Consider the following 25,326-nt stretch of genomic DNA (forward strand, 5'->3'; position numbering starts at 1 on the left):
GATGGGCTTGTGTCGGCACTGTCAGTGGGTCACTATATAAGGCAGGAGAGTGATGATATCCTGCTGTGAGGTAAGCTCTGGTGCTCCTCAGTATATGCCAAAGACTCCTGTCTTTCTGCTTATAACATGCTCACACCCAACCTCTGAACGGGGTCTGCATTGAGGAAGCTTGATCATGGACCACTGTGCCCAGGAGGAGGGGAGGACAAGAGGGGATGGGGGTGCAGCCCACTGTGGAGAATAATGTCACATGGCTTCACATGTGTCGCGTCTTTCATGTTTAATGGAAAATGTTTAAAACTTCCATTGTCCCTAGCCAGAGACAGTGCCCCTCCCCCTCTACTGTGCCCCTCCCCCTCTACAGTGCCCCTCCCCCTCTACAGTGCCCCCTCCCCCCCCTCCCCCCATTGCCCGCCCATTGATCCTCAATCTTCTTAATCTTTCTTGCTCTACTATTCCATCTAGATGTGCCCCCAGGATGCACATCAGAGGTGAAGGCTGCTTTCTTCGTCCTGTGGCCTTTGATGCCCTTGCCGATTGTCCTCTGGAGGGCCTGGAGCTGGAATCTCACAGCCATGCCCTATCATCTGCATCAGCACCGGGATAACCTTGCCCAGCGGCTCAGCTTCTGACTGGAACTCAGCTGAGGCCTGGAATCCAGCAGACCGCCTATTGCTGACTTCCTTGAATGTTCCTATCTTCACCTTATGTGAATCAGGAACTGTCTATGTGCTCACCAAATTGTTCCCCAGAAGTTTGTCCACTAGTGTCGCCCATCGGGGTGTCTGCGCTGGTGGAAGGTGGGAGTAGGGAGTTGTCTACAGCAGCTGGCATGTGTGGACACCACACCTGGACATGGAGGGGCTGTGCTGGGGCACAAGCATAGTGATCGATGGAGGTGCGAGGTGCCAGCCACTGACTTGTTGGGGGCGGGCTGGTGTTGAAGATCTGCAGAAAGAACTGATGCCAGGGGGCCGGTATTAATTTACTGGTGTTAACTTACCCTTGCGGCCCGGTGGAGGTTGTTGATCTTCTTCCTGCACTGTACGACAGTCCTCCTGGTCACGCTGCCCGAACCGATGGCGGAATTGACATCCCTGCTGCTGGTCCTCTGACCCCCTTGGGGGAAACAGGATGTCCTGTCTCCCATCCACAGCGTTCAGAAGTCTGGTCAGATCAGCATATCCGAAGTGAGGTGCAGGTTTGTGTTTTGTCAGTTTGTATGAGAGTTTGAAACAACTTATGCAAACATGGATATCAAGTTCAGATCACAGAGTGATGATGTTGTAACAATACTCTGTTATGCCTGCATTCAGATAATGTGTTGTACAGGGTTAGCCATTCAAATTATTTACTGTGACAAGCATTACGATATTCACAAGGCTACATAAGAAAAGGTCCAGAATTTATAACAGAGGCTGGTCATTGAATCAAAATTCTGTCATTTGTTCCAGATTAGTTTGCACATTTATGTACAACTATTGCAGCTTACTTTCCATCTCAGTTATGTGGTCCTGTACAGCATCCTGCATTTATTTTTTCCTGCCTGCATTGTGTTCTGCATATCTGCAGATCAGAGTGTACCTCACTAATTACTTTGTTCCCTCCATTTTTCAGTTTCCACAATTCCTTTGGGAGCCCACATCAACAGCATTGATAGCTGATGTGGAATTGTTTGTGACTTTCAGTATCTTGCAGCTGGTAGCTGTAATATTATAGAGCAGCCATTTTCAAACTCAAGGTCACGACCTGCGGGTGTGTCGTGGGTGGACTGGTGTTGGTAAAGTCGTGATCAATCGTTCACAGCGTTGCCAATCGCAGGAAGTGCCCAACGGCCGCAACTGGCTTTTTAAAATGCCGGCTTTCAAGAATGTTGGCTGTCCCGCACATGCTTGCCCCCTCAGTCAGATCTAGCAGTGCACAGGCCCAGAACCCAATGGGGCAGACCACCTCTTCCTGACATCAGCGTTCTGTTCCAGGACCAGATTTCTTTTTAAACCAATGGAGTCTTCCCACTAGAAGCAGAGGCAGACAGCAGGTCACGCGCCCCGTACACGAATGTCACCTGCTCTGGATGCGAAAGTTGGAGGAAAGATTCCTCCATTTTGTAACTGCCAGCAAGCAAGCAACAGAACTGTGTGAAAACGGAAGATGGATATGTTTCTGTCATAATATCCACTCATGTATATCATGAGATGCAGACAGACAGTGATTGACACACAGGATAACCAATGAACACGACACAGAACAACCAATCACCAGACAGGACACCACCACTATAAAGCCCACAGGGCATTAAGGCCCTCCCTCTGTCACAGGACACGGCTAGGGAGATAATCACAGTGCGCAGGCCATTGAACATCATCACCATGTGGTAGAGAGCTAGTCTGGTCAAGCCAGTAGGAGTTAATCTAGGTTAATAGAGTGTCAACCCACAGCAGATTATGTACAGCAATCAGCAGGTTCAATAAAACAGTGTTGGACCATCTCCTGTGTTGGAAGCCTGTTTCTCGTTTTACTGCACCCAGTTGCAGTTGATGTTAGACCAACACAGATAACACATCATGGTACCAGGGAGCTATTAACTTTAACAAACCTACCTCGAGTGAATCTGCATCGACCAGCAAGCAGCCATCCAGCGGGATGGAAAAAATCAAACCTCCCCCGCAATTCCGGATCTCCGGCAACCTCGGCGCCAACTGGAAAGTCTTCAAACAGAAGTTCCTCCTATATATAGAACATAGAACATAGAACAGTACAGCACAGAACAGGCCCTTCGGCCCTCAATGTTGTGCCGAGCCATGATCACCCTACTCAAACCCACGTATCCACCCTATACCCGTAACCCAACAACCCCCCCCTTAACCTTACTTTTATTAGGACACTACGGGCAATTTAGCATGGCCAATCCACCTAACCCGCACATCTTTGGACTGTGGGAGGAAACCGGAGCACCCGGAGGAAACCCACGCACACAGGGGGAGGACGTACAGACTCCACACAGACAGTGACCCAGCCGGGAATCGAACCTGGGACCCTGGAGCTGTGAAGCATTTATGCTAACCACCATGCTACCCTGCTGCCCTCGAGGCTTCCGACCTCGAGGCAGCATCGGATGCCCAAAAGATCGCACTGTTCCTGTCGACTGCGGGGGATCACGCCATCCACATCTATAACTCGCTCACGTTTGCCGATGCCGAAGACAAGATGAAGTTCAAAATGGTTCTGCTCAAATTCGACAACAACTGCGACATTGAGGTGAATGAGAGCTTTGAACGGTACATCTTCCAACAGAGGCTTCAGGGTAAGGATGAACCTTTTCAGTCCTTCTTGACCCATCTCCGCATCCTAGCGCAGTCAAGTAATTATGACTCGACAGCTGATGCCATGATCTGGGATCAGATCGTTTTCGGGGTCCAGTCCGACTCCCTGCGGGAGCAGCTCCTCAAAATCAAACAGTTGACCCTCTCCATCGCCATCGAAACATGCGTTGTCCATGAGCATGCCAGGAATTGTTACTCCCGCATCAGGGCGGCAGAAAATGCAAAACTAGCCTCCCACGAGGCAGAAAGGGTGCAGGCCATCGCAAAAATGCAAGGCCTGAGCATCGAGGAGAGTGGCCGTTTTGCACGCTTTTCCCAGGTCCCTACGCATGAGCGCCACGACCGGGTGGACGACGAGGCCGAAGACCCCGATGCGCATGTGCGAACGTCGGCTGCCCGCACTGAGCATGCGCGATGGCACACAGAACGCGCTGACGTCAGGGTCATGACGTGTCCAAATTGTGGCTCCGCCCATTTAAAGCGGCAATGTCCAGCCGAAGGAAGGCGATGTCTACAGTGTGGAAAGCCTGGGCATTACGCGGCCTTATGCAGGTCCGCTCCACCGAACAACAGCCAGAGATCCCAGTGCAGCACAGACGTGTCCGCTGCGTACAACAAGGCATGCAGGATTCGGATCCCGACAGCCCAACAGACCCCGATGCTGACTGCCTCGAGTCTCCATACCGGGTGGGCATAATCACCACGCGCGAGCTGGCTTCCACCGTGCCTGCAAACCGCCTTTCAATCCTCACTGTGGGTCCTGACGAAGAGTGGTGTGCTGTCATCGCGGTTAACCAGTCTCGCATCCGATTTAAATTGGACACTAGCGTATCTGCAAACCTCATATCACAGTCGGACCTCGACAGCATCCGAGACCAACCCAGCATTCTTCCACCAGCCTGCCAGCTCCTTGACTACAATGGCAATGCCATAGCTGCCAGCGGATCATGTCAGCTAGGTGTATCTCACAAGGCAATCAAAGCGACGTTACGATGTTACGATTCAAGATTGTCCGGCCTGACAAGACATCCCTGCTCGGTGCTCGCGCATGCAAACTCCGAAATCTGGTCCAGCACGTCCATGCCATGTCCTCAACACCGGCGACTGCCTCGCCCAATGTAAATCTCCAGGCTGAGATAGACGATATTCTCACGCAATACCACAACGTGTTTGATGGAATGGGCATGCTCCCATATCGTTACAAGATATTGCTCAAACCGAATGCCATCCCAGTCATCCATGCACCACGCCGGGTGCCGGCCCCTCTCAAGGATCGTCTGAAAACGCAGCTACGAGAGCTTCAAGACCAGGGTATCATCTCAAAGGTCACGGAACCAACAGATTGGGTCAGCTCCATGGTCTGCGTCAAGAAGCCCTCTGGTGAACTCCGCATTTGCATTGATCCCAAAGACCTGAATCGCAACATCATGCGCGAGCACTACCCGATCCCAAAGCGTGAAGAGTTAACCTGTGAGATGGCTCATGCCAAATTCTTTATAAAGCTGGACGCCTCCCATGGATTCTGGCAGATACAGTTGGACGAGTCCAGTCGGAAGCTGTGCACATTTAACACTCCGTTCGGCAGTTATTGCTACAACCGCATGCCTTTTGGTATCATATTAGCTTCCAAAGTATTTCATCGCTTAATGGAACTAATGATGGAGGGCATCGAGGGGGTGCAAGTCTATGTGGACGACGTGAACATCTGGTCCACGACGCCCGAGGATCGCATCGCTTGCCTCAAACAAGTTTTCCAGAGGATTCATGAAAACGGCCTCCAGCTCAACAGGGCCAAATGCTCACTTGGTAGGTCCGCTATCAAGTTTCTGGGTGACCACATTTCACAGCAGGGTGTGCAACCTGACGCTGACAAGGTGCTGGAAATCAATGCCATGAAGACCCCAGAGGACAAAAAGGCGGTCCTCTGTTTCCTCGGGATGGTGAATTTTCTCGGGAAATTCATTCCCAACATGGCATCCCACACACAGCCCTCCGGCATCTCGTAAAAAAGTCGACAGTGTTCCAGTGGCTTCAAGCACATCAAGCGGAGTGGCTTGAGCTGAAGGCGAAGTTCACCAGAGCCCCAGTACTGGCATTCTTTGACCTAATCAAGGATACCAAGATATCCACAGACGCAATCCAGGACGGCATTGGGGCGGTGCTCCTCCAGCGAGGTGACTCCTCGTCCTGGGCTCCAGTGGCATATGCCTCCAGGGCCATGACTCCGACCGAACAACGGTATGCCCAGATCGAAAGGAATGTTTGGGACTCCTGGAATAGTCAAGTTTCATGACTACCTATATGGCCTGCCAAAGTTCATGGTGGAAACAGACCACAGGCCTTTAGTCCACATAATCCAAAAGGATTTAAATAACATGACACCTCGGCTGCAGCGAATTCTTCATCGTCTCCACCGATATGACTTCGAACTCATCTACACACTGGGTAAGGAGCTGATCGTCGCGGATGCCCTAACCCGATACATCACCATGCCGTGTCAACAGGGCAACTTCATTCGCCACATTGAAGCACAGGTGCAGTTGTGTGCCAGCAACCTCCCAGCCACTGATGAACGAGTTATACAAATACGCGAAGAAACTGCCAAAGATCCCCTACTGCAGCGTGTGATGAAGCACCTCGCCCATGGCTGGCAAAAAGGGCAGTACCTCCAGTTCTTCAACGTTAAGGACGAGCTGATAGTTGTTGAGGGGATCCTTCTTAAACTAGATAGAATCGTCATTCCCCAAAGCATGCAAAACATGGTGCTCAGATAGATACATGAGGGTCACCTGGGGGTCAAGTAATGTCGACACAGAGCTCGGCAGGCAGTTTACTGGCCTGGCATCAGCCAGGACATTGCCAACACAGTCCTCAACTGCACAACATGCCAGAAGTTTCAACCAGCTCAGCCCAAGGAAACGCTGCAACAGCACAAGATCGTGACCTCTCCGTGGTCCAAGGTGGGGATAGACCTCTTTCACTCCAATGGGCGTGATTACGTGCTCCTGGACGACTACTCCAGCTACCCAGAAGTGGTGAAACTGTCGGACCTCACGTCCAAGTCCGTCATCAAAGCCTGCAAAGAGACGTTTGCCAGGCCTGGGATACGACTCACGGTAATTAGTGACAATGGTCCATGTTTCTACTGTTATGGGAGAGGTGTTTTCAGAACCCCAAAATGTATCATGGAATTCAACTAACCCCCACCTTTAATGGATTGGTGCTTTTGAAGCACACGGCTTGTTCCCCAGGTGTAGTATTACAATTATGGACACGTGGCTTTTAAAACAAAACAATGTTTATTCCATGAACTCAAATTAACCTTTTAAATAAACATTGGATCTCTTAACACCCCTTATTTCAAAGATAACCCCGAAAATAATACAACACTACCCAATCCTACAAACTGTTCCTTTACACATCCAAAAGACTTCACCTTCACAAAAACAGTAACACACCAGGTTACAGTTAATATATATTTTCTGTTGGATGGCAGAGATATATCAGCTTGGTTGACTTCAGCTCCAGCACCTTGCTTTTTCTTCATGCAGCTCACAGCCACAAAAACACAGTCACACCCAAACTGCTGTCTCAAACCAAAACTAAAATTCCCAAAAAGCAGAAGTGAGCTCAGCTCCCCCCCCCCCCCCCCCCCCCCCGGTCACATCACTTCAATAATATGATCAGCTTTATTTCTTAAAGGTACATTTCTTAAACCTATAATTCTTAAAGGCACTCTCACATGACACTACAGCCAAAAGTGGTCTGACTTTGCACGATCCTACCACTTTAGTCATATCACATCCAGTCCCCATTACCCGCAATCAAACGGGAAGGCCGAGAAAGGGGTCCATATTGTCAAGCGGTTGCTGTGCAAGGCTGCAGACTCAGCCTCGGATTTCAACCTGGCGCTCTTGGCATACAGGGCAATCCCTCTGTCGACTGGTTTGTCTCCGCGCAGTTGCTCATGAACCGCAACCTGAGGACGACTGTTCCAGCCATCCATATTCCAGACCTTGACCACCTCACGTTGCTGCAGAAGGTGCAGCGATCCATCAAAAGATCATGTATGATGCTCTTGCCACGGATCTACCTGCGCTGGCTCCAGACAATGTTGTTCGCATTCAGCTGCCTGAGGGAGGTTGGTCAGCCCCAGCTGTTATCGTCAGACAGGCTGCTCCCAGGTCTTTTGCTGTCCAAATGGCTGATGGCTCCATTTTACGGCGCAACAGGTGGGCGCTGCCTAATGTTCCCTACCCATCACCCGACCGCACTTCTCCGCATGTCATTATGCCTCCTCCGGACGTCTTGCACCACAAGGCCACCGAAATGGCAGCCATCCCGCCTGTCCAGGTGCTGGCGTCTCCCCCTCCACGGCGATCGACAAGAATTCGTCGCCCACCACAAAGACTGAATCTATATACTTAAATCTTGTAAATTTTGTTCAGTTTGCTCTGTATCTGCACAATAGACACCTTCCCATGTACATATGTTCATTCATTCCCCACTTATACATAGTTATGCATGCATATACAGCCACGTTCCAAAATTTATTTAAAAAGACGGAGATGTCATAATATCCACTCACGTATATCATGAGATGCAGACAGGCAGTGATTGACACACAGGATAACCAATGAACACACACGACACAGAACAACCAATCACCAGACAGGACACCACCACTATAAAGTCCACAGGGCATTAAGGCTCTCCCTCTCTCACAGGACAAGGCAAGGGAGATAGTCGCAGTGCACAGGCGAATGAACATCATCACCATGTGATAGAGAGCTAGTCTGGTTATCAGTTAGGTTAATAGAGTGTCAACCCACAGCAGATTATGTACAGCAATCAGCAGGTTCAATAAAACAGTGTTGGACCATCTCCTGTGTCGGAAGCCTGTTTCTCATTTTACTGCATCCAGTTGCAGTCGATGTTAGACCAACACAGATAACACATCAGTTTCTTGGTGTTTAATGGGAAATTGAGTAGTGGTGTTTAAGGGGTAATTGTAAGCTGTTATATTTGGGTGTGAGGTTAAAAACTTTAATAGAGGACTGGTTAATTAACAGAAAGCAAAGAGTGGGGATTAATGGGTGTTTCTCTGGTTGGCAATCAGTTGCTAGTGGTGTCCCCCAGGGATCAATGTTGGGCCCACAGTTGCTCACAATTTACATTGATTTGGAGTTGGGGACCAAGTGCAATGTGTCCAAGTTTGCAGATGACACAAAGATGAGTGGTAAAGCAAAAAGTGCAAAGGATACCAGAAGACTGCAGAAGGATTTGGATAGGTTAAGTGAATGGGCTAGGGTCTGGCAGATGGAATACAATGTTGACAAATGTGAGGTTATCCATTTTGGTTGGAATAATAGCAAAAGGGATTATTATTTAAGTGATAAAATATTAAAATATGCTGCTGTGCAGAGAGACTGGGTGTACTCATGCAGGAGTTGCAAAAAAGTTGGTTTACAGGTGCAACAGGTGATTAAGAATGCAAATGGAGTTTTGTCCTTCATTGCTAGAGGGATGGAGTTTAAGATGAGAGAGGTTATGCTGCAATTGTATAAGGTGTTAGTGAGGCCACACCTGGAGTATTGTGTTCAGTTTTGGTCTCCTTACCTGAGAAAGGGCGTACTGGCGCTGGAGGGTGTGCAGAGAAGATTCACTAGGTTAATCCCAGAGCTGAAGGGGTTGGATTACGAGGAGGTTAAGTCGACTGAGACGGTACTCGTTGGAATTTAGAAGGATGTGGGGGGGGGGGATCTTATAGAAACGTATAAAATTATGAAGGGAATAGATAGGATAGATGTGGGCAGGTTGTTTTCACAGGCGGGTGAAAGCAGAACTAGGGGGCATAGCCTCAAAATAAGGGGAAGTAGATTTAGGACTGAGTTTAGGAGGAACTTCTTCACCCAAAGGGTTGTGAATCTATGGAATTCCTTGCCCAGTGAAGCAGTAGAGGCTCCTTCATTAAATGTTTTTGAAATAAAGATAGATAGTTTTTTGAAGAATAAAGGGATTAAGGGTTTATGGTGTTCGAGCCGGAAAGTGGAGCTGAGTCCAAAAAAGATCAGCCATGATCTCATTGAATGGTGGAGCAGGCTAGAGGGGCCAGATGGCCTAATCCTGCTTCTAGTTCTTATGTAATATTGTATCCATAACAAAGTTTTGTTTTAAGAATAACCAGGCCCTATTTCTTCTTGCAATTACTCGTGGAGCGAATCATTCTTTCCACACAAACTAAAATATTGGGCTTTCGGTCCAGTATCCTAGCCACTGTTACAATCTGGTCTGGGATCGTAACAAATTGCAGCCCAAAATACTTTGAATTTAACAAAGTAAATAAATAACAGCAAAGTGCACATTTAGTATAAGCGTTTGCCAAAAGAGTTCTGTTGGAGCCCCATAACGTTTAATGATTGACACGATGAGGATATATTTAGTAAATTACTTTTCATCCATGTATGTCTCCGAGGATGTCTCCAAACGGGTAGCGGGCATCCTGAGGGGGGAGGGCAAACAGGCAGAGGTCGTTGTACACAGTGGTACTAACGACATCAGCAGGAAGGCGCATGAGGTCCTGCAGCAGGAGTTCAGGGAGCTAGGTAGAAAGTTAAAGATAGGACCTCTAGGGTTGTAATCTCGAGTTTACTCTGTGTGCCACATGCCAGTGAGGCTAGAAACAGGAAGATAGAGCAGCTAAACACGTGGCTAAACAGCTGGTGTAGGAGGGAGGGTTTCCGTTATCTGGACCACTGGGAACTCTTCCGGGGCAGGTGTGACCTGTTTAAGAAGGACGGGTTGAATCTAAACTGGAGAGGCATAAATATCCTGGCCGCGAGGTTTGCTCATGTCACACAGGAGGGTTTAAACTAGTATGGCAGGGGGGGTGGGTACCGGAGCAATAGGTCAGAAGGTGAAAGCGTTGAGGGAGAACTAGGGAATAGGGCCAGTATGGCTGAGGAAGCGCAGACAGGGAAATGTTGCTGAAAACAGCGAGTCTGGTGGCCTGAAGTGCATATGTTTTAATGCAAGTAGTATTACGGGTAAGGCAGATGAATTTAGAGCTTGGATTAGTACTTGGAACTATGATGTTGTTGCCGTTACAGAGACCTGGTTGAGGGAAGGACAGGATTCGCAGCTAAACCTTCCAGGATTTTGATGTTTCAGACGGGATAGAGGGGATGTAAAAGGGGTGGTGGGGTTGCGCTACTGGTTAGGGAGAATATCAGCTGTACTATGGGAGAACACTTCAGAGGGCAGCGAGGCTATGTAGGTAGAGATCAGGAATAAGAAGGGTGCAGTCACAATGTTGGGGGTTTACTACAGGCCTCCCAACAGCCAGTGGGAGATAGAACAGCAGATAGGTAGACAGATTTTGGAAACAAGTAAAAACAACAGGGTTGTTGTGATGGGAGACTTCAACTTTCCCAATATTGACTGGGACTCACTTAGTGCTAGGGGCCTGGACGGGGCAGAGTTTGGAAGGAGCATCAAGGAGAGCTTCTTAAAACAATATGTAGACTCGGGAAGGGGTTGTACTGGACCTGGTATTGGGGAATGAGCCCGGCCAGGTGGTAGAAGTTTCAGTCGGGCGAGCATTTCGGGAACAGTGACCACAATTCAGTAAGTTTTAAAGTGCTGGTGGACAAGGATAAGAGTGGTCTGAGGGTGAATGTGTTAAATTGGGGGAAGGTTAATTATAACAATATTAGGCGGGAACTGAAGAACCTAGATTATGGGAGGATGTTTATGAGAGGGTAAATCAACATCTGACATGTAGGAGGCTTTCAAATGTCAGTTGAAAGGAATTCAGGACCGGCATGTTCCTGTGCGGAAGAAGGATAAATACGGCAAATTTCGGGAACCTTGGATAACGAGAGATATTGTAGGCCTCGTCAAAAAGAAAAAGGAGGCATTTGTCAGGGTTAGAAGTCTGGGAACATACAAATGTAGGGAAATTACTGGAGAGAATTCTTCGAGACAGGATCGACTCCCATTTGGAAGCAAATGGACATATTAGTGAGAGGCAGCATGGTTTTGTGAGGGGGAGGTCGTGTCTTACTAACTTGATAGAGTTTTTTGAAGAGGTCACAAAGATGATTGATGCAGGTAGGGCAGTGGATGTTGTCTATATGGACTTCACCAAGGCCTTTGACAAGGTCCCTCATGGTAGACTGGCACAAAAGGTGAAGTCACACAGGATCAGGGGTGAGCTGGCAAGGTGGATACAGAACTGGCTAGGTCATAGGAGGCAGAGAGTAGCAATGAAAGGGTGCTTTTCTAATTGGAGGGCTGTGACTAGTGGTGTTTCTCAGGGATCAGTGCTGGGACCTTTGCTGTTCGTAGTATATATAAATGATTTGGAGGAAAACGTAACTGGTCTGATTAGTAAGTTTGCAGACGAACCAAAGGTAGGTGGAATTGCGGATAGTGATGAGGACTGTCAGAGGATACAGCAGGATTTAGATCGTTTGGAGACTTGGGCGGAGAGATGGCAGATGGAGTTTAATCCGGACAAATGTGAGGTAATGCATTTTGGAAGGTCTAATGCAGGTAGGGAATATACAGTGAATGGTAGAACAGGCAAGAGTATTGGAAGTCAGAGAGATCTAGGTGTACAGGTCCACAGGTCACTGAAAGGGGCAACACAGAGGGAGAAGTTAGTCAAGAAGGCATACGACATGCTTGCCTTCATTGGCTGTGGCATTGAGTATAAGCATTGGCAAGTCATGTTTCTGCTGTATAGAACCTTAGTTAGGCCACACTTGGGAGTATAGTGTTCAATTCTGGTTGCCACACTACCAGAAGGATGTGGAGGCTTTAGAGAGGGTGCAGAAGAGATTTACCAGGATGTTGCCTGGTATGGAGGGCATTAGTTATGAAGAGCGGTTGAAAAACTCGTTTTTTCTCACTGGAATGACGGAAGTTGAGGGGCGACCTGATAGAGGTCTACAAAATTATGAGGGGCATAGACAGTGGATAGTCAGAGGCTTTTCCCCAGGGTAGAGGGGTCAATTACTAGGGGGCATAGGTTTAAGGTGCGAGGGGCAAGATTTAGAGATGTACGAGGCAAGTTTTTTTTACACAGAGGGTAGTGGGTGCCTAGAACTCGCTGCCGGAGGAGGTGGTGGAAGCAAGGACGATAGTGACGTTTAAGGGGCATCTTGATAAATACATGAATAGGATGGGAATAGAGGGATACGGACCCAGGAAGTGTAGAAGATTTTAGTTTAGATGGGCAGCATGGTCGGCATGGGCTTGGAGGGCTGAAGGACCTGTTCCTGTGCTGTACTTTTCTTTGTTCTTTGTATACATGTAGTCCCGGAAAGCTAAAGAAATCGTTATCTCATTATCTGTAAACCTCCATTTAATATGTCCCTCCAATTCTGGCCTCTTTTGCAACCCTGAATTCCTTTGTCCGACCATTAGTGGCCATGCCATAGGATGGCAAGGCCTCCCAAGCTCTGAAACTCCAAAGGCCCATCTTTGAAAAAATTTATTTTTGTCATCGTCCAAATGTCTCCTTTTTTGGGGCTCAGGCATTAATTTTCTGAGTATGCTCCAATAAAGCACTTTGAAATGTTTCACTACATTAAAGATGCTGTTGAAGGGAAAAAAAGACAAATTTTAAAAATGGACAGAACAGAAATACTTTGAACATAAATGATACATCTACCTTGAATAGAAATGCGGACAGATTATCAAAATAATTCAAGGACATCAATATTAAAAAGGGCCAGATTTTCTGGGAACAACGGTGATGGGAATTGAGACATCACTATACATGAATATTTACCTGCTGTCACCTACATAGTACTTAAGAATGTATTGAAAATAAAACTGATTACGGAAAATAAATCAGAATGTCACACATTTTTCAACACGGCAAAACTAAAAATTAATATTGTTTAATTTGCTTTATTACATCAAATTAATTCCATCATCAATGTCATCTACAGTGTTCGCATCCTTTGAACACAGAAAGTATCTTTCCCCTGCCACACCAATCTCTTTCCCCACCCCACTCAAAAAAAACCCCTTGGTTTGACAAATTGTTTTACACTTTGTTACATGGAACATTAATCCAACAACAGTCACAAGGTTATAGGATGGAATTTCAAATTATTGCCAATATGTACATCAGGAAAACTCCTAAATGTTTCAAACATACTTTTCTGGGCAAAAAAAAATCAAAACAAAACTAAAGCATCTTACACTCTGCAAAGAGCAATTTGACAACAGTTTTTTTTAACCCAATGATCAAGATACCATTAAGTGCCACTTTGGAGAGAGAAAAAGTGGTTTAACTAAATTGGTTCTTAAAAAGAACAACTTTTTGACAGGCCTTTACTTCTGGGCACAGTGTACATCACATATCTATATTTGTACCTTACTGTAATGAAAGGGACAGATATATATACACACATAAATATACATATATGTATTTGTACACACAAGACTGCTATGTGTTGTCATGATTTTTTTTGTAATGGTATTTTAGAAGTCAAATATTTTGGACAGTTCTTGCTTTACATTAAAACTATTTGTTCTTTATTCATTTGAAAATAAGTTTAATTTGGTTTCCAAATTTGCTTCTGCTTAACCAATACTAAATGAGCTTGCTTCCCTGCATTGGAAATTTGCATAAATGACTCAGAAACGTGTTGCCTGTATTTTTTTTATTTGAAAATAACTGCATTTAAAGCAAAGGGCTAAATTTTAGGAACTTTCTGGGAGATTCGGGAGTTAGGAGAAAATGTGATACCTACTTCCTTCCAGAAAAAAACATCAGAAAACAATGGAACTTGTCTTCTTTCCCACTGTCCCATGAGAATTTGACCTCGATTACCTTCATAAGCTCTTAGAATCACAGAATGCTGATAGTGTAGGAGGCCAATTGTCCATTGAGTCTGCACCAACCCTTCGAATGAGCACTCTCCCCATTTACACTCCCCCGTCCACCCTGCCCTATCCCCGTAAACCCATAGCCTAACCTGCATATCCCTGGACATTAAAGGGCAATTTAGCATGGCCAATCCACCTAACCCGCATAGCGGGAGGAAACCGGAGCCCCTGGAGGAAACCCAAGCAGACATGGGGAGAATGTACAAACTCCACACAGACAGTGACCGAAGGCCAGAATTGAACCCGGGTCCCTGGCGCGTGAGGTATCAATGCCACCGTGCCGCCCGTCTTGCTGCACATTAAAAAAGCACAATAATGTGCTTTTAATTTAAATATTTTGGGTTTTAAGTAACCTCCCACCCCATTCTGTCGCGCAAAAAGTTACTAACTCCCCAGGATTTAACCTTTTCACATTGCTTTGTAGACCATCCCTTCTCCCTGATAAAACATATTAGAAGAATGTTGATAGAAAGCAAGTCTGCCATCACCTCTGTTGCTATTCTCACACTGATAAGAAACATTTGTGCAAAGAGGCAGATTAATGTCTAGATTTTGCTGATGAACCTGCCAAATGTTCTCACTATTCTGTGGTAGTGTTCTCTGTAAAAGATCTGGACCCATATCTTGAGCACTTGACCATGGGTATGTTGCACTTTTAGTCTTCTGTAATACGGTTGGCAAATCAGGTTCACTGCAATCAGGGCTGAACTCTGTGCCGAGTGAACAGTGAATCTGTTCAAGGTTACCTGAAGAAGTTGGCAATTTTGCTTTGTTCTCTGCCTCTGCTCTATTGTTAAGCTTGGATTCTGTTACAGTTGAACAAGTCATTACATTTGTATGGAGATCACTTTGATAGTTCGAGAATCCTTCTGCATCCTCACAAACAGAACGCTTTAAGTGTTTTTTTTGGTGCATACCAAGTGCAGCTGCTGTTTTGCATACCTTAAAACACTGAGAACAAGCATGTCCCTTGATTACCTGCAGAGCACGCTTTTTTTCCAAGTGTCTCTGTTCATGATTTTTCTTAGTTGTCAAGTAGAGGAAACGCTGAGGGCAGAAGTGACAGCGGTATCGCTTCTCCCCGGTGTGGATCCTTTCATGCTTTTTGAGAGTTTCACTCAAAGTGAAGGCCTTGTTGCAATAGAGACATACAAACTCTTTAACACCCAAATGAATGCGTTCATGTTTATGGAGGTTTCCTTGGACTGAAAACCGTCGCCCACAGGTTTTGCAGGAGAAAGGTTGCTCACCAGTATGACACCTTACGTGCATCTTCATTGTAGAAGAGTTTGGAAATACTTTTGCGCAGATAGTACATGAATAAGGCTTTGTAGTAAAGTGGCATTTTAGTTGACTTTTCATCTCTTCTTCAGAATGTTCTATTTTATCACCAAGTGCACAGCTAAGCTCTGGAGATACATCATTAATCTCTTTATTAATAGCCATTTCTTCTAGAGAGTCAAAATCCTGTCCTTCTCTGGTAGCAGAAATGGGATCCGAGTGTCCATCAACCTTGCGTCCACCTTTTTTCTTCCATCTAGATTTCCTCAATTTATGAAATGCTTTGGCTCTCTTTTTTGGTTTATATGTATAGTAAGGCCGCCAAAGTTTGTCATTTGAATCATGATCACTCATTTCATCACACGTTTCAATGCCTCCAGTAGCATCTGCGTTACTAGGTGACTTGGTAATTTGTTCATTTTCTTCCACTTTAATATCCTGGATCATCTTTTCTTCGTTTAGAATCATCCATTTAGGCTTTCTACCTTTTTTACGGAACTGTTTGGTTCCAGTCATCTGTCTTTGCACAACCGCTTTGTCCCCAATCTTCACTGTTATTTTGCAAAGAGGAGCTATCTGACTGTCCGTGGAAGTTCCAGGGAAGGCAGGCTTTGCAATGTAGGTTTCTGTTCGGATTCCTCCTGAAAAGGTACTTGAACGATTCTTTTGTGTAGTCCTCTGTCCGGTGATTTGTCCAGTTCCCTTTGTTGTTTCTGCTGACTTCTTATAGGCATCTTTACTCGACAACTTAGCATAATCTTTAGAAATATTTTTCCTTGAATTTGTGTCTGAAGAATCTTTACTTTGATTAGTCTGTGGAAGTGGCTGATAAGCATCAATACCAGACTGTACACCAGTGTTGTAAGTAATGACAGAAGAAAATGCATTTCCATGCTTTATAACAGATGAAACCCTATTGCTGTGCATTATAACAGAGGGAACTGAGTGCCCATAATTAATAACGGAAAGACCTGTATTTTTCACATTAGCGGCCAAGCCTTGTTGCCCATTATCAGCATCACCTTTATCATCATTATAGATTACATCTTTTGTTGAAGTGCAAGAAAGCAATGGGTCGCTAGGACGCCGGCCAGTGGAAAGACTGCTGTTTTCACATTCGGCCGAGAGGCATGATGTCCTTGCACTTCCTTCAGCCAATTCATCCTGAGCTGTGATGAAGGGCACTGATGCACAATGGAAATGGGAAGATTGCTGTGAAGGACTAGCTTCTGAAGAAAGCAACTTGTCCTGTAAACACTCTGAAGTAGATGATAAGTTACCAATATCAAGAGAACTGATATTTTCATCAGCTGAAGAAATTCCTGTAACTTGCTTATTGTTGTGATCATCTGAACGGGATCGAGTGTAGGTTTTATAAGGTCTTTTTTGTTGCTTCATAGGTAGAAGCCTATAGAGTTTAAACGGATACATCTTGGCCCTGTATCCACCACTTGCTGCTTTCTTGTTGGTGGGAAGACCTGGGTCAATGCCATGAAAAGATTTCTGATGGGTTTTCAAAGTATAGTAGGTCATAAAGGTCTCTAAACAAAAGATGCACTGATATCGTCTCTCTCCCGTGTGCCATATTTCATGTTTTGTACGATATTCGGCTAATGCAAATACCTTATTGCAGTAATGGCAGGGATACGTTCTCCGCCAAGAATGAACATTAGCATGTCTCTTTAAACTGGACAGAGTTACATAGGAACGCTTGCAAACACTGCAAAAATACAAAATGTGTCCCTCAACAACTTTTACAAAGTGATCTGGTTCTGGTGAGCTGCTGCCTCTCCTTGACCGCACCAAATTCACTGAGCGCTTGTTGGAATTTTCTGGTCCCAAAGCATGGGAAATTGAATTTGGATCTTCCTCACTACTGGCAACTTCATTGTCACTGGAAAAATTCTCCATTTGTTCATCAGTTGATTCACAGTCAGACACAACTGTGTCTGGTCCTCTGCACAGATGCTCATGAGTCTGCAGCCTCTTCAGGTGAACAAACGGTTTACCACAGTGCCTACAAGATAAGGGCTTTTCTAAAAGTGTATGAATCTGGGAGTGAACATTCAATGATACTCGCGTGCTAAAAGACCGTGGGCAATATTTACAAATGTAGGGAGTTTGGTGTGTAACAACTGGCACAGTTTCAGGCCAAACAGCATTAGGTACAGATTTGCTCACAGGAGGAGAATCTTTGTCTACATCTTTGCCTTCGCTTATAGTTTCCGCAGTATTCACATTAGGTCCATTTAATGGGCTAGTAACTGGCACAAAATTTACTGGGCTATTATCATTTGTAGTTTGGAATGCATTCAAGTTAAATCGTAGAACCTGAAAGCCAGTTGAGCTGGCAATGTTTAGTGGTTGGGAGGCTTTGCAAATTTGGTCTTTTAACTGCATCTCCTGTATAGCTCCAGAATTCGAAGTATTGATGTTAAGGTTACATAAAGGCTTTTCATTTTCTTCCATCGGTTCCTGTACTTGAAGACCATAAGAAAGATCAACACTTTCTTGATCTTTTCTATTGGAAGATACAGCATATGAATGTTCAGCAAAAGTATGAGCAGGTGTCTGTTGTATGCCCGTTGCATCCTTGGCAACACATACCATGGACAGCTTATCAGTTTCTATTGCTTTTTTGCTGACGTTAGTTGTTAAGTCAACTGGGAAATACATGTCAGTGCCAGCCTGCATGTCAAAAATTGAAAATGCATTTGTGATTCGGGGTCCATTTACAAAATGGAAATCTTCACTGCCTTTGTCACTAACAGAATTGCAGACCTCTGCTTTGAGATTCTGAAGGCTCGTCGGCAAGGAGAGGGAAGAAACAGGAGAAACTGATTGAGAGGAATTAGGTGAATAGCTGGACAGAGCATCTAGAGATCCAACATGGTGCTGAGTAATGGGCATCAGATTTTCCAAAAATGATATCCCTAATCTTTTTCCAGCATCAACAAGGTCTTTAACTCTCTCAGACCCTTTGACAACCACCTTTGCACTGTAGATGAAATTGAGTATTTCTGCAAACACATCTGCCTTGAAGTCAGGCAGTTCCAGGATATGGCCAACCAACCACAACTCTTGGGTCGAAAAGAGGTTCTTAAAGTAAACACTGGATGCTGCCAAGACATTTTTGTGGGCTTTAAACTTGGCATCTTCGACAACAATGGTAACGTCACAGAAGACACCTTTGGAGCGCTGTTCGTTCAAGCAACAAAGGACCGTGTGGCTGTGGGAATTGTCCATCATATCTGTACTTGAAGGTATGACAATCACCTGGAAAGAAAATAAATGAATTCAAGTCAGCTCTAGAAATAGAATTAGTTCCGACTAAACATACAAGGCTTTGTTTGGACCGTGCATCTCTACATTAAAACAAATACGTGTGAACACACTTGAAGGTTACCCTGAATGTTGTTATGTTAATATGAAGAAGCTGCTGTGACAAGGAACAAAAAAGTTCTCCCAGAACAACGTTGCTTCCTTCACACTGTCCCAGAGTGTCTTTTAAAAAAAATCGCATCCAAAGGCCCCTGGGCAAAATAAACAACTCTTCAGGTGGAATCTTCCTGCCCCTTGGGAGGGGGAGGGGGGTAAGGTCTGGTTAAAAACAGGTGTGGAGATGTTTTGGCGGCATGTTCCCTCCTCGTGCGGGGGTGTGTTGGCAGCCACGCGGAGGCTCCAGTCAGGGGGACCCGGGGGACACGATCCCGATGGAGCTGGCAGGGACTCTCTCTCGGCAGCGGGCGGAGCCGGCCAACCACTCGGAGGTGGTCTGCGCGCTCTTTGTTTTCAGACACCTCCTGCGGCGTTCGGGAGCGCCTCTGCTTTGAGGGCCTCCCGCACCCTGTCCGCCCGCTGCTTCGTGCTCACCTCCCTCAGCAGCAGGGCCTAGGTAGGGCTGCTGGCCGGCGTCCAGGCCGCGGACTGACGGACTCTCTCTCTCCCTCTCTCGTTGGGCCTCCCACATTGACGGCTGTTACTGGGTCCACCTCCCAGAAGGTTGGACATGCAGCAGGCGGCCCAGAAGTCCATTATTTCCAATGCCGGCAAGTGATTTCACATTTTGTTCCCCTTCTGCTTTATTTTCGTAAAAGACTGTTGGGGTGATCTAGGCATGGGGCCGCAATTCTTTTCTGCGGGAGTGGGGTGGCCGCTGCCAAACCTGGCATTTGCTGCCCATCCCTTAAGGGGATTTACCTTTGGTATCCTAGCCAAAATCTGTCCTTTAACCAACATCACAAAAAGATTGTTTTGTCTTTTTCCCGCCGTCAACCACAATTGTGTTGGCAGAATATGAATGTCAGTGATGCCAACCCAACCAAAACAGGAGGTGGTAGTGAATTGGCTGAATTGCCTTTGCTGCCCCATTGCCCAAATTACCCCTATTAAAATCAGTGGAACTGGATATAGTATGAGGCATCTAACAAATTGGTAAATGTGATAAAGCCCACTTTGTACCATTGCCCATGTTCAATTTCACTCCCAAGAGCAGTTCATACAATTTGAAGTTACAGTGGAAACATGGTTTTTCATTAACGTTTGATTCAATAGATGTCGAGAATAAGCTGGTAAGCAAAGTCTTCACTGGTACTCATGATGTGGAGATGCCGGCGTTGGACTGGGGTGAGCACAGTAAGAAGTCTTACAACACCAGGTTAAAGTCCAACAGGTTTGTTTCAAACACGAGCTTTCGGAGCACGGCTCCTTCTTCAGGTGAAGAAGGAGCCGTGCTCCGAAAGCTCGTGTTTGAAACAAACCTGTTGGACTTTAACCTGGTGTTGTAAGACTTCTTACTGTGTTCACTGGTACTGGAAGAGGGTTGGGAGCCATTATGTGAACCACAGGAATAGTTCAAAAATCGACCGAGTTACAATCCCTATGGACACTGATAACTTTAGTAGAAAAAAAGCAAGCTTAACCTTCCGTTGATAGCTGGAAGTATAACATGGACAAGGATGCCAACGGGATTCTCCGGTGCTGCTGCTGTGAATGGAGATTTGGCTGAGCGCTGGCAGCGGTAGATATATATATATTTCTAATAAAAAATGGGTTAAAGGGATATGGGGAACAGGCAGGGAGGTGGATTTGAGACCAGTAGGAGATCAGCCATGATCTGACTGAATGGTGGAGCATGCTCGAAGGGCTGAATTGCCTACTAATGTACCTATTAGCACGACTCGCAACAGAGAATCCCGCCCAAGATTTCACATTTAAGAATTGTGCTGTTTGTTACAGTAAAAAAGCACTATTAACTAAACATGTTTTGTAGGCAAATCACAATTCAAACTACCAAGAAGTTTCAACACAACCAAAAAATCTATTTCACATGTATACTTTACACTCCTTCATAAAATTTTCCCAGAAACAGTCCAAAGGGATCCTCAGCTCGAGAGTTCAGTGTTTTTTTTCCTTTCCCTGTCTTAATCCAGAAATATCTTTCACAATGAGAGGTTTTGCTAGCAGTTATTCCTTTAGCACAAGCTAAGCAAATCTTCCAGACTGGTTTCAAATCCTCACAAATTTGGCCTTTTCAATCTAAGCACGAGCTCCCACCTGCATTCCTGCGTGGTGAACCATATAAAAGATGTTCGGCCTCCAGCTGATTCTCTGTCCCTGATTCTGTCAGATTCCTGTGTAAGAGAGTTTCAGGAATATGTTTAAAAACCCCTCCGTTCTCAAAGCCCATCTCTTTAAATTTAGAGTTCCCAGTTCTTTTTTTTTGTCCAATTAAGGGGCAATGCACCTACCTGCACATCTTTGGGTTGTAGAGATGAACACTGAGAATGTGCAAACTCCAAACGGGCAGTGACTTGGGGCAAGGATCAAACCAGGGTCCTGAGTGGTGTGAGGCAGCAGTGCTAACCACTGTGCCACCCATTAAGCCCATCTCCATGGCATTGTGAATCACATAGGGGCTGGTTTAGCACACTGGGCTAAATCGCTGACTTTGTAAGCAGACCAAGGCAGGCCAGCAGCACGGTTCAATTCCTCCTCCGAATGCTGGAATGTGGCGACTAGGGGCTTTTCACAGTAACTTCATTGAAGCCTACTCGTGACAAGCGATTTTCATTTTTCATTTCATGAACTTTGGTGGAAATGCTGATTAGCTATACTTCAGACCCCAACTCTTTTGTATGACGTAAATGATGTGGAGAAGCCGGCGTTGGACTGGGGTGAGCACAGTAAGAAGTCTTACAACACCAGGTTAAAGTCCAACAGGTTTGTTTCAAACACGAGCTTTCGGAGCGCAGCTCCTTCCTCAGGTGAATGGAGAGGTATGTTCCAGAAACATTTATATAGACAAAGTCAGAGATGCTGGACAATGCTTGGAATGCGAGCATTTGATTATCCCTCTCCCTGGATCTGTAATGATTTGATTACCTGCAAATGCTCGCATTCCAAGCATTGTCCAGCATCTCTGACTTTGTCTATATAAATGTTTCTGGTACATACCTCTCCATTCACCTGAGGAAGGAGCTGCGCTCCGAAAGCTTGTGTTTGAAACAAACCTGTTGGACTTTAACCTTGATGTGGAGATGCCGGCGTTGGACTGGGGTGAGCACAGTAAGAAGTCTTACAACACCAGGTTAAAGTCCAACAGGTTTGATTCAAACACGAGCTTTCGGAGCGCAGCTCCTTCCTCAGGTGGAAGGAGGAAGGAGCTGCGCTCCGAAAGCTCGTGTTTGAATCAAACCTGTTGGACTTTAACCTGGTGTTGTAAGACTTCTTACTGGACTTTAACCTGGTGTTGTAAGACTTCTTACTGGACTTTAACCTGGTGTTGTAAGACTTCTTACTATGACGTAAATGGACTGTTTAAAGCATAATTATTTACAATCTGATATTCTCAACACCTTCCTGTGATTAGAGTCACCAGTCTAACCACTATAGAAACAATGGCAGCAGCATTTGTGTTTAAGTGTGAACACCTTGCACCTTCTTTCCAGTCATACAATCCAGGCTTTCCTTTAATTAACAGCCTGTGAACACCCAGGCCTGCTGTCAGGCAGACTTCAGAACAGGTCATACAACCGCCTTCATTTTACACTAAAGACATAGGGCAAGATTCTCTGGCCTCCCCGTGGTGTGTTTTTCAGCAGTGGAGACAGCCTGCTGGTGGTGGCATTTACATCAGCTGGACCGGAGGATCCCACCAGTGTGAATAGCTGGAAGATCTCACCCATATCCCCGAAACATAAACAATCTTATAAAGCTCATATTTATGACAACTGACACTGCAGTGGTGCAAATTCAATACCTTTTTTGAAGTCCTGTATTATGTGCCATTGGGATTATTTTTTGTGCTTGCTTCCATATACAAAAAGGATAAGTAAGAGAGGTGTGTCCGCAAGGGAAACAAAAAAAAACGAGGTCATTTATCAAATTTAAAAAATAGATATAGTTTGCCTTCGATTAAGGAATTTGGTGAATTTTCATTTCACTGCTCATAACCTACTCAGGATACTCAGTCACTTCTGACAGCTCAGGCCTTCAGAGTTTCAACACAAGTGTATGGATATTCCAACATGTCTGCAAAGAAGAGGCAGAGCGTTTATAGAGAAATACAGAAAACCTTGCAATTATATATCTGACTGTAGGATCTCTTATTTTAGACGAGGGTCCGGTGGTAGTGCGAGATTGAGTTTTATTGCAAAAATCAAGTTTGTACACTTCAAAAACTACAAAAATACAAAATAAAAGAAACAAAAGCCCAGCAGGGCATAAGGAAGAAAACAACTGGAACAAAGGCGAAGAGAGAGAGAAGACACAGGCAACACTTGTGCCAGTATTATGCCTGTGTTTGATCCCCCCCACCCCCTATTGGTTTACAAGTTTAAAATTGTGACTTCTGAATAGTGGTCTTTACCATCACTCACATTGATACCTGACTTACTCCCTTTGCAGTCTAGCTGAGAGGTTAGTGTAAGGTTTCACCACCAAGCTGATCTCGACTTACTTAGAACAATGCAGCTTGTATTTCAACTGCTGTTACAATATTAAAAGAACTTGGATTTTAACTATTTCCCTACACTGTCGCACCCTTTTGAGAGTGATACCCCTCCTGGAAATGCCCCACTTTCGGAACACACAGTCATAATTTTGAATGCCAATCGCTTGACTTTATTTTAAATCCCAGCCAGTTTGACTAACATCACCCTTAAAAATAAATATTTCTCAAAGTTTCTAACTGGCCAATATAACTCCTATTGTTTACTGATGATGACAGTACTAAATAATATCATATGAATTAGGAAAGGTAGGCCATTTGGCCCATCAAGCCTGCTCTACCATTCAATAAGATCATGGCTGATCTGATTGTGGCCTTAACTCCACTTCTGTGCCTGCCTTCCAAAACCCTCTACCCCCCATCGTGGTAGATCAAAAATCTGTCTAACTCAGTCTTGAATATATTTAGTGACCCAGCCTATGCATACACATACTAGGAGGAATAGGCCATTTGGCACCCTTAGCTTTCTCTGCCATTCAATAAGATAATGGCTGAGATCAGCCTTCAGTACTCTCAGTGGGAGAGAGAAATTAAGCATTTCCGCCTTAAATGGAAGACCCCTCATTTTTAAACTGAGCCTTCTAGACTCGCATTTCCCCGACAAGGGGAAACGTCCTCTCAGCATCCACCTTGTCAAGCCCTTTCAGAATCTTAAGATCACCTCTCATTCTTCAGAATTCCAATGAGCATAGGCCGAACCATTCCTCACAAGACAAACTCCTCATCCCAGGAATCAGCACAGTGAACCTTCTCTGAACTGCTTCCAGTGCAAGATATCACTCATTAAGGAAACCAAATCTACACACAGTACTCTAGGTGCAGTCTCACCAATGCCCTGTACACTTGTATAAAAGTAGGGGAGTCTTATGACTCAATTCCTCTTGCAACTATGCTAATATTCCATTTGTCTTCCTAATTATTTACAGTAACTGCATGCTAACATTATGATTCATGTACAAGAACATTCAGATCCCTCTGTAGCACAACATTCTGCAGTCTCCATTAAAATATTTTATTTATATTTTCCCTGCCAAAACGGATTTTCCCAAATCTGAATATTTTCCTAAATATTTACCTACTCACTTAACCAATCTATATCCCCATGCATACTCTTTGTATCCTCTTCACAGCTTGCTTTTCTACTGAGTTGTCCTAGAATCATAGAATTTACAGTACAGGAGGCCACTCGGTCCATCGAGTCTGCACCGGCCCTTGGAAAGAGCACCCTACTTAGCTCACTACTCCACCTCATCCCCGTAATCCAGTAACCTCACCTAACCTTTTGGACACTAAGGGGTAATTTATCATGGCCAATCCACCTAACCTGCACATTTTGGACTGTGGGAAGAAACCTGAGCACCCGGAGGAATCCCAGGCAGACATGGGGAGAAGGTGCAAACCTGAGACAGTCATCCGAGGCCGGAATTGAACCCGCGTCCCTGGAGCTGTGAGGCAACAGTGCTAGCCACCGTGCCGCTCCTAGGTGGTAAAAATTGCAGGTTTAGGAGGCGTTCTCAAAAGTGCCTTGGTGAGTTGCTGTAGGTGGTGAAGGAAGTGGATGGTGTGCCAATCAAGTGGCTTGCTTTATTCTGGATAGCATTGAGCTTCCTGAGTGCTGGAGCTACACTCATCCAGATATGTGGAGTATTCCATAACACTCTTGGCATGTGCCTTGTAGACAGTGGACAGGTTGTGGGGAGTCAGGAGGCGAGTTACTTGCTACAGAGTTCTCAGCGTCTGATCAGCTCCAATAGCCACAGTATTTATATGGCTGGTCTAGTTCATTTTCTGGTCAATGATAAT

The 25,326-nt window shown here is 45.4% G+C and overlaps 1 protein-coding gene across 5 annotated transcripts in view; it reads right to left on the reverse strand.

The window, feature by feature from the left end:
• Nucleotides 1–13,218: 13,218 nt before the first annotated feature.
• zbtb38 (zinc finger and BTB domain containing 38) overlaps nt 13,219–25,326 on the reverse strand; it is a 56,827-nt gene continuing 44,719 nt past the window's right edge. For 3 of the 5 annotated variants that reach the window (XM_038816104.1, XM_038816103.1, XM_038816101.1), the window contains exon 2: nt 13,219–18,788. In XM_038816104.1, the coding sequence (XP_038672032.1) occupies nt 14,640–18,788 (4,149 nt within the window). In that variant the 3' untranslated portion in view covers nt 13,219–14,639. Of the gene's footprint in view, nt 18,789–18,918; nt 19,324–21,068; nt 21,146–25,326 lie in introns of those variants that run through there. The other 2 variants (XM_038816102.1, XM_038816100.1) reach the window with 2 other exon arrangements.

The sequence above is a fragment of the Scyliorhinus canicula genome, chromosome 13 (genome assembly GCF_902713615.1).
Source record: "Scyliorhinus canicula chromosome 13, sScyCan1.1, whole genome shotgun sequence".
Lineage (NCBI taxonomy): Eukaryota > Metazoa > Chordata > Chondrichthyes > Carcharhiniformes > Scyliorhinidae > Scyliorhinus > Scyliorhinus canicula.